Source organism: Hydra vulgaris, chromosome 10 (genome assembly GCF_038396675.1).
Source record: "Hydra vulgaris chromosome 10, alternate assembly HydraT2T_AEP".
NCBI classification, from domain to species: Eukaryota; Metazoa; Cnidaria; class Hydrozoa; order Anthoathecata; family Hydridae; genus Hydra; species Hydra vulgaris.
The window spans coordinates 33,345,001-33,354,341 of record NC_088929.1 but is presented as its reverse complement, the minus strand read 5'-3'; the positions used below and the strand labels follow the sequence as shown (position 1 = coordinate 33,354,341).

General features: G+C 29.6%; 1 protein-coding gene across 2 annotated transcripts in view; it reads left to right on the top strand.

Annotated features, from left to right (window-relative positions):
- The first annotated feature begins 427 nt into the window (after positions 1–427).
- The window catches only part of LOC136085921 (uncharacterized), a 9,657-nt gene continuing 743 nt past the window's right edge, over positions 428–9,341 (top strand). Inside the window, exons 1-5 of one of the 2 annotated variants that reach the window (XM_065807859.1) lie at positions 432–606; positions 7,593–7,855; positions 7,946–8,197; positions 8,490–8,722; positions 9,180–9,339. In XM_065807859.1, the coding sequence (XP_065663931.1) occupies positions 7,717–7,855; positions 7,946–8,197; positions 8,490–8,722; positions 9,180–9,339 (784 nt within the window). In that variant the 5' untranslated portion in view covers positions 432–606; positions 7,593–7,716. Of the gene's footprint in view, positions 607–7,592; positions 7,856–7,945; positions 8,198–8,489; positions 8,723–9,179; positions 9,340–9,341 lie in introns of both variants that reach the window. The other variant, XM_065807860.1, reaches the window with a different exon arrangement.

Sequence of the window (9,341 nt, the reverse complement as noted above, 5' to 3'; positions counted from 1 at the left end):
TCGGCCAAATTCTGTGACACGCTTTTTCAAGTTTGTTGAAAAGTTGCATGGTATGAACTTGTTTTGCTCTGTTATTTTTTTAGAAATATGTATCAACATGGATATTTTTTGAATACTAGAATTATGGGACTTTAATTTTGTATGGATTTCTTTGAGTAAAAAGTTTATGTATTATGAACTTATTGTTGTTAAAAATTTGCTTGTTTTTTGGACATCAAGTATATAAATTTCATTGAAAAAAAAGCATACTCAGACACTTTCCCAGTAAACATCGGACGTCTGCTAGACGTCCTAGGACGTGCAAAACTGGTCCAATCGTCCGTGGCGTGCTTAGACGTCCAACTTAGTCTAAATTCTACTTGATCCATTGCATTCTCGTAATTAGACATCCGTGGACGTCCATAGACGTCCGAAGGAATTAAGTTTTGATTTTAATGCGCATGGGCTTACCGAAGCTATTTTATCGACGTGCTTAGCTATACTTTCAACTCGTGTTAATCTTGTTAATCTGTTTGATTTAAATTTAAATTCTTTTAAATTATTCGAAATGGAATCAAAGAGTTCTGAAAAAAGAATTAAAAAAAACCCTGAAAAAAGATCCCACAGGTAGGTCAACACTATTTATAAGGTTCAAAGCTTGCTAGATTTATTAGCCAGATTATAAACCTTAATTTTTCGTACTATGAGAATAAGGTCATTATCATAATATGTATTTATAAATAGAGGTTTATAAAGCTATGAGTCTTAGCTTTAAGTCAAAACCTAGTAATATGTTTTAAATGATTTTATAATATTTCACTTGAATAATAGTAAATTATATAAGTAATATAATGGTTGATAATAAATATCTTAGAATTGTGTTGCTTAAGAAAGATTCTAGACAATAGCTTTTTTCCTTGTTAAAACAATAACTATATTTACTTTTAAGCAATCTCTTTTATACCTGCTATTTTAGAATTTATATACAATTTTTATTTTTATTTCTAGTTATTTCTCTATGTCATAAAGAAAGAACTAAAGAAAAAACTAAAAAAATGATGCGTAAAGGTCTACTGTCATAGACTATGACAGTAGACCTTTACGCATCATCAGTTTGTAATTGTTAGTAAATTCTCTCACTTTTGTATATATATATTATATGTCATATAATATATGACATAACATATGACAATCAATATTTTAGACACTTTAATAACTGCATATATATACACACACACACACACATATATATATATATAATATATATATATATATATATATATATATATATATATATATATATATATATATATATATATATATATGCACTTATTAAAGTGTCTAAAATATTGATTGATTGACATAAACATAAACTATGTTATATTTCCTTGCATTTATTTTTATACGTTTATTGTTTAACTGCTTTAAAATATGATCAAGAGTCTTTATTTAGATTAAAACCTTTCAAATAGGGTATACTCAACGTTCCTTCTCTAATTTTATAATCAAATAGTTATTATTTTGTTTAAGCGAGCGAACTACTTATTGGCAAAACATCAGAAAACATGTTTTTGCAATCTCACAATCTGTTGATGAAGATGAGTGGGTTGAGGAGCACTTAAGTGATACAAACAAAGAGTTAAACGAAAATTGTTCTTTAAAATATTCACAGTTATTTCCTGAGCATCGATCAGATTGTGAATCTAGTCATGACTTGTTTTCAGAAAATAATTCTGCTGAATTTCATGATAACAATTTCTTGTCTGAGACAATAGATTTCCCTTTAAGTAATGATACTGTTGATTATGATACTTCTATTGTATGCCAGTTCTCTACTTTTAATGATGCCAGTTATGACCATTTATTGTCTGAACACATTCGTATTTGGGCTCTGCAACACCAATGCACAGTGGTCCGTTTGGGCTGTTTTGCGGACAAATTTATATAACTATTTGAAGGCAGGTCAAAATTGCCTCAGATTTATATTATAAAGTTGCGGCCTATGTGTTAACATCAGGGTAGCAATCGTGCAAAAAATGGGGTGCTGATCCGCCCAGGGCGTCACTTTTTTATGGGTGTTAAAAAAAAAAAAAATTCTTCTTTCTAGTTTTTAAATTTCCTAACAGCACTACCTCCTTCCTTTACTTGCTTGTATTTTCCATAAAGGAGCGGTGAAAACCATTTTCCAACCCCTGCGATTACTGTGTATGCAGCCTAAATTTTTACGCCGAATCAAACTTTTTAATTATGTAATTTTGTAAACCATAAATAATGATTTGTATTTACAAAATAAAAATATTGTATAGTATTTTATTTATGTTGCGTAGTTATAACTACAATTATTCATGCAAGCTATAGCTTGCATTAAACACAGGAATTAGGTAATGACATTCATCACTGAATTAAAACTTCCTATTTACGAATTCTAGCAATAGTTTATATTGAATTAAAACCCTCAAAAATTAACATTAAAAGCCATATATAACAATTAACAATAAAAACTGTTTAACCACATAATCGTCGCCAAATGGGTTAAAGCTTTTTAAAATAAAATTATTCAATTCAGAATAAGAACAAACATTAAACACTGAACACGATAAAAACAATTTAGTAAAAGTATATTACTTTGTTTCTGGTAATTTCTCCGTTCAATATGGTTCTCTATACAGAACAAGAAGTTTTCAAAATAATATTAGATAACAATGTTAATTCAGCACAAGCATTAATTACAGTGTTTAAATTGTTAGAGAATATTAACGACATTGACGAACATTCAGAGTTAGTTTTAACAAGTACATTTAGGCAGTTCAGCAACCTAAAAAAATCAATGTTTATTGCAAAACGTATCAAGATTGACAAAGAAGCTATAGTAAAGCTGGGAATAGTGGAGGTAATTAAAACCTTCAAATATATATGTAAATTAAACAAAAAATGACATAATTATTATAGAATATTATTTAATTAGTGCAGGTTTTACTGCATTTATAAACAAAACTTAATTTTGACAAAAATCATTATTATTACTTTTGTGATTATAAATCATAAAGTTTGATATTACTAATAATAATAATTAAAATTTTTAGTGTTACATATATAGTATTATTACAATTATATATATATATATATATATATATATATATATATATATATATATATATATATATATATATATATATATATATATATATATATATATATATATATATTACATATATTTCATATATAGGTTTTGCTGTCATTTAATGAAGATATGATAAACCAAGAAGATGACTACAATTCAGAAGAAGATACGCAAAGAAATAGAAAAAAATGGGATAGTATTTCTCGAAAGTCAAAAATTCGAAGAACAGAAGAACTCTGGAAAAATGTAAACAAACTTGCTGAAATCGAGAATATTGATCTGAAAGAGGTTTGTGATTTCCTATTATCTAGATGTTCATCCTCTAGCTGTGTCAAAACTTCTCAAATAACAACTGTGACAGCTGTTGCAATCTGCTGTGATTCACTGCTGGGTCGATCAGCATACAGAAAACTGAGGAAAATGCTAAGAGCTAACAGTATCGATGTTTACCCAAGCTGGAAAAAGGTTCAAGACTTCAAAAATTCTATTACTCCTCTGAAAACCGTTCCCCTACCTGAACCATATATTGGAGTTTACTCTAACTTTACAGAATCTGTCAAAATCACAGTAGCCCAAATTCTTAAGCTTGAAAATGTCCATAAAACAAATGAACTAACAAATTTAGTTCTTGAAATTAAATTTGGATATGATGGCAGTGGAGGACATAAAATGTGTAATCAGCTACACAATGTAAATACCAATAATATAATCATGGCAATGTTTTGCCCTCTGAAACTTTTAAACTCTAATGCAGATGGAAACAACTTAATATGGGAACATATATCTCCAAACTCAGATTTTTCACAGAGGCCTCTTATGCTTCAAATGGGAAAAGAATCACGTGAGGATGCACAATCTTAGGGCCTTGGAGGTGCTTACTGTGATCTTTGTGATCTATCTAAGGAACAATGTGAAGATATATGTACAATTGAACAGGGATTCGTTATAAATAGAGACATCGAAACCATGGAGCAGATATTTTTGGATTTAGTTCAAGAAGACGGCTCTTTAACTAAAAAGTCAAAGGAATATGATGTTCACCATGGACAAGCAGCAAGTCCAATAGCTGGATCTAACGTAAGGTCTGTACAAGTACTACATGCATTACTCCGTGGATTTGACCACTTTATCAAAGTTGTGGTTCATTTATCTGCAGGAGTTCACGCATGGACAGAGTCTAAGACAGCCAGTACTACGCACTTCCTTGAAATAGAGAAAAAAAATATACAGGAGTTAATTGGAAAAAAAACAGGTATCAAGTGGGATTTTGCAGATTTATCAGGTCAAGGGGGTAGTACTACAACTGGCAACGTTGCTAGAAATCTTCTTTATAATGAGAAAAATAGAAAACTGATTACTGACTACATTTCAAATAAACATGCCAGAATGTTAGCAGAGCGGTACGGTTTCTTGTTGTCTAATATTATTCGTGCTATGTCATCTAGTCAGAAAATTAACATAAAAAAATATAGAGATATATGTAAGGAGACAAACATTCTTCTTCGACAAGAAATGCCCTGGGTTAGTTTGACACCGACTATTCATAAGTTATTAGGACATACTTGGGAGCTTATTGAGTTAAATAATGATACAGGACTTAAATCATGGAGCGAGGAAGGCATGGAGGCCAACAACATTCAACTTAGAATATTTAGAGAAAAACTATCAAGAAAAACAAATCAGTTGCAGAACTTGGAAGATTGTTTTAAAAGACTCTGGGTGGGCTCTGACCCTTTAGTTACCGAGCAAAGAAACAAAGGTCGATTACAATGCAAATTGTGTAGTGAGATAGGGCATAGTAAAAAAACATGTTTCAAAGTACATGAAAATGACATTGTTAATACTTTGTTTATGTAAAATAAAAAAATTAAACTTGAGCGTTTGCTATTTTTTTAGTCTTTTCAAAAAGTTTAGATAAAATAACTAGTGCATTATGCTTAAAGAAACAGTTAAACATAGTTTTTATAACCACAAATAATTTAAAAACCGGGTGTTTGGTAAATATATGTGGCATACCAAAACAATGGCAACAGTATGAAGTTTCTAAATAATATATGGTTTAGTATTACCAAATTTCCGGTTTTTGAGATATTTGAGGAAGTATACAAAATTTAAGAGATTTTTTTTTGCAGAAACTGACTTTTGCATTAAATTTTTTTAAAAGAAATGAAATTTTTTTATTAATAACGTTAAAAAAAAAAAAAGGAGTTAATACTTTTATTTTGTTCATTCAATTTCGTGAGAAATGAAATATTTTTTTTAATTTTTGTTTATAAATCTGCTGCATATAATTAAAATTAGAAAATGTATGTGAAAAATCTAACTCTGCGGTGTGAACGTTTTTTTTACATGTTTTTTAAAAATTTGAAAGGTTGTCATTTCTTAACCAGGCATGATAATCACCTCTAGTCTTTTCCATTTAAGTCGAATTTTATTGTAGTTTCAAAAAATCATAAAAAAATTTTAGTCCAGAAATATAGATTTTTTCATTTTGTCCACCATTTGGACCACTGTGCAATGCACACAAACTTGTGTCAATGATTTGTTAAAGATTTTAAGATCTCATGGTCATCAACTACCAAAAGACTCACGAACCATCTTGGGCACATTAGATAAAGTTCAAACCATTGAATTAAATGCTGGAGAATATTACTACCTCGGTATAAGAAAAGGTCTTGAAGATATATTAAAGAATAATATTTGTGCTGATAAAGAAATTAAACTTTTGTTTAATGTAGATGGTCTTCCAATTTTCAAGTCATCTGGATACCAGTTATGGTTAATAACATCCCAATTTTCTACCTTCAATCCGTTTACAATTGCGTTGTATGGTGGGCATGAAAAGCCAACTGCAATTAATTTTCTGCATGATTTTTCAAAAGAACTTCAGGAATTTCATAATAAAACTGTTAGTTTATGTGGAAAGTTTTATATTATTTCAATATTTGCAATTCCATGTGACTCACCGGCTCGAAGTCTTTTAAAGGGAACTGTGCAACACAGTGGTTACAATGCATGTGAGCGTTGTGATGATTATGGGGTCCCAGTTCAGGGTCGGATAGTATATGATACAACAAATCCTAATTTAATTTCTTCACGAACTGATAATGGGCTAAGGACTGGTCAATATTCTGAAAGAAATAATGATAACAGGTGTCATCATCACAATATAACGCCATTGTATGAAATACATAGTTTAGATCTTGTTAGACAATTTCCATTAGATTATATGCATCTGGTTTGTTTAGGTGCAGTGCGTCGTATTTTATATTATTTCAAAGGCTCATATCCACGTATATATTCAGAAAGATTATCTGCTGCAAACTTAATAAAAATTTCTATTCGTCTAAGTCAAATGAAGGGAAAGCTACCTTCAGAGTTTGTAAGACAGCCTCGTGAATTGACTGAGGTTAATCGTTGGAAGGCAACTGAACTTAGGGCATTTCTTTTATATACTGGTATTGTTGTTCTTAAGAATGTTATAAATCCTAAAACATACAAGCATTTCTTAAGTTTAGTGCTTGCCATTCGTATGCTATGCGAAGAGAATATAAATTTGAGGCAGACTTATTTAAATTCAGCACGTGAATTAATTAACTATTTTGTAAGCAATGCCCATGAACATTATGGTAATACCTTCACAGTTTACTGCATTCATAATCTGAAACATCTTCCTGATGATGTTGAATATTTTCAATTGCCTCTTGATGCTTATTCTTATTTTCAATTTGAAAATTATTTGCAAACTATATATTTATTATATTATATTTATTTATTTATATATATATTTGCAAACTATAAAGCGTCTAGTGCGTGGTAAAAGAAATCCATTAAAAGAAATTATAAAAAGACTTGATGAGTTGAAGGGAACATTACAAGAAAATTCTACTCATATAACAAAACTTGATTGTGCTAAAAACTCTTGGTTTCTTAGCAAAAATTATGTCTGCTTTATAAAAGAAATTTTACCAAATGGTAGATTGGTTTACAATGCCTTTAAAAAGGCTGAGCTAGATAATTTTTTCACAGATTTTATTGATTCTAATAAACTAAACATATTCGTCATAAAAAAAGATAAACATCCTTTGGAGAAAATAGATGATGTAGACATTGTATTAAGAAAATGTGTTTGTTTGATGCATGAAGATGATCGAGTTGTTATCTCTTTATTAAATTGTGCAAATTTTAAATGATAATAAATTTGTTTATTTGTGTTCATAGCTGATTTAATATCTCAGTTCTTAAGTTATAGTTTTCGGAGCTGTTTTTTCAGCTCCAACAGTTTGTTAAATCACTAACCCCAAGTAAAAATACATAAATTTGGAGTGTGATGCTGTTTTGACATTTCATAATAGTTCTGAGCTGCATGTTTTTATAAAATTAATTTTTTAAAAATGGATTATATTGTTTTGAAATTGTGTTTTGAGCTGTGGTAGAAACCTAACATACTAATTCTATAAAAATTTTAATAAATAGAAAATTTTTTCTTTAGACTATTCAGCACTATTGTGATAATTGAAAAAAATCAACCAACCAAAACAGTAGTTCCAGCTCACTAAGTTGACTCGGGTAGTTCTATTGTTTATTTCCCCCCAAAAGGGTACAAGACAGTTGGTATGTATATTGCAGAATGGGCTGTACCAGAACCAGGATGGCAGGAATTTGAGTTTGTTGAGTATATATTAGATTCTGGAACATTAGAAACATGTAACCAGATGTTACATTTTCAAACTGAAGATGAGGCTGAAAATTTATGTAATCATTTTAACCTTTTGAAATGTTTAAATAAATGTTTTCCAGAACATAAAAGTACATCTTTTTAAACATGAATTATTTGTTATTTAGCAATACAAAAAATTAAAATGAATAAACGAGCTGCAAGTCCAGTGATAGATTTCGCGTCCAGTCCTAAATCTTCTCCTAAATCTTCGCAACGTATTACACCTAGTGATATTTTGGAAACGCCTACAACGTCTTCGAAATTAAATATTGCATCATTGTTCAAACAAGATCATTTTTGTAAAACCACAAATTTGTTTGAGAAGCCTTCAAAAGTGGGTGATGGCGGTTCCTCATTTAAAGAAATGTCAAATAAACGCAAGTTAAAAATTACCAATAAGTCTTTTTATTTAGTTGTAATACATTATTTTTATGTGACATTTTTATTGCTCATTTTAATACCCTGTTCATTCTGACAATAAAAGGCATTATACAATCTAAAATTGTGTACATACTATTTTTTGTGTGCTTGTTTTATTACACTAAAAATAAAACACGTACCTTTAAAAACATATTCCATTATAAAATTTATGATTTAGTATATGAAAAAAGTTAAAGTTTTCAATAATAATATGCAATAATTAAATTATTTTTTTTATATAATTATTAGAATTTCAGTATGCAATTTTTAAAGAGTTGACAAATGAATTTACGCTGATCAAGCAAAATCAAAAAAAGATTATCGACCGCTTAGATTTATTAGAAAGCAATTTTGGAAGTGTAGTGGGAGTATCAAATGACACAATTGAAGCAGATGCAATTATAAAGCCTATTGACTCGTTAGAGAAGTTTGATGAACAGGAAAATACGTTAAACTTAAGTAAAGTAGCAAGGTTGCAGAAGGTGTATTTGAAGTTCCTTTAAATAGATCCTTAAATTACTGTTTTTTGTTTTTAAATAATTTTTGCTATATAGCGTTTTCTTTAGGCAACTTTGTAACTTGTGTCATAATGGATAGTTTTTTTATCCAGTTGTAATCTCAGGTTATCCTTACGTTCAGTAAGGTTATCCTGCTGCTGGTGACATGTAATCAAGTGCACTTTGCTTCATGTTAACGTCAGGAAGAGCATCCGGTTATAAAACGTTGCTTCAACTCTTTCATAATGGTATTTATATGTCATTATGAAGAACTATCCAAACCACACAAGTGTGGAAAAATTAATGTAAATATTACACACACGCAAAAAAACTCTTTGAATCGGTTGAAGATACCATGTCTATTCAATTATTATGGAGGAATAAAATACATTTTAAATAAAGAACTTTTATATAATTGTTTATTTTTTACTTTTGTGTATAGATTCGTCAGATTAGAAGTGTGGGTGGACCAACTCCGCGGAGAACTATTAAGAACGTGCTAGATTGTGTATTAGAGCGCAGCGTGCAAAATTGTTTCAGCAAAGACGGATTAAAAGGAAAGCGGAAATTTCTAACTACAGCACTTTATAAATGTTTAAAGAGT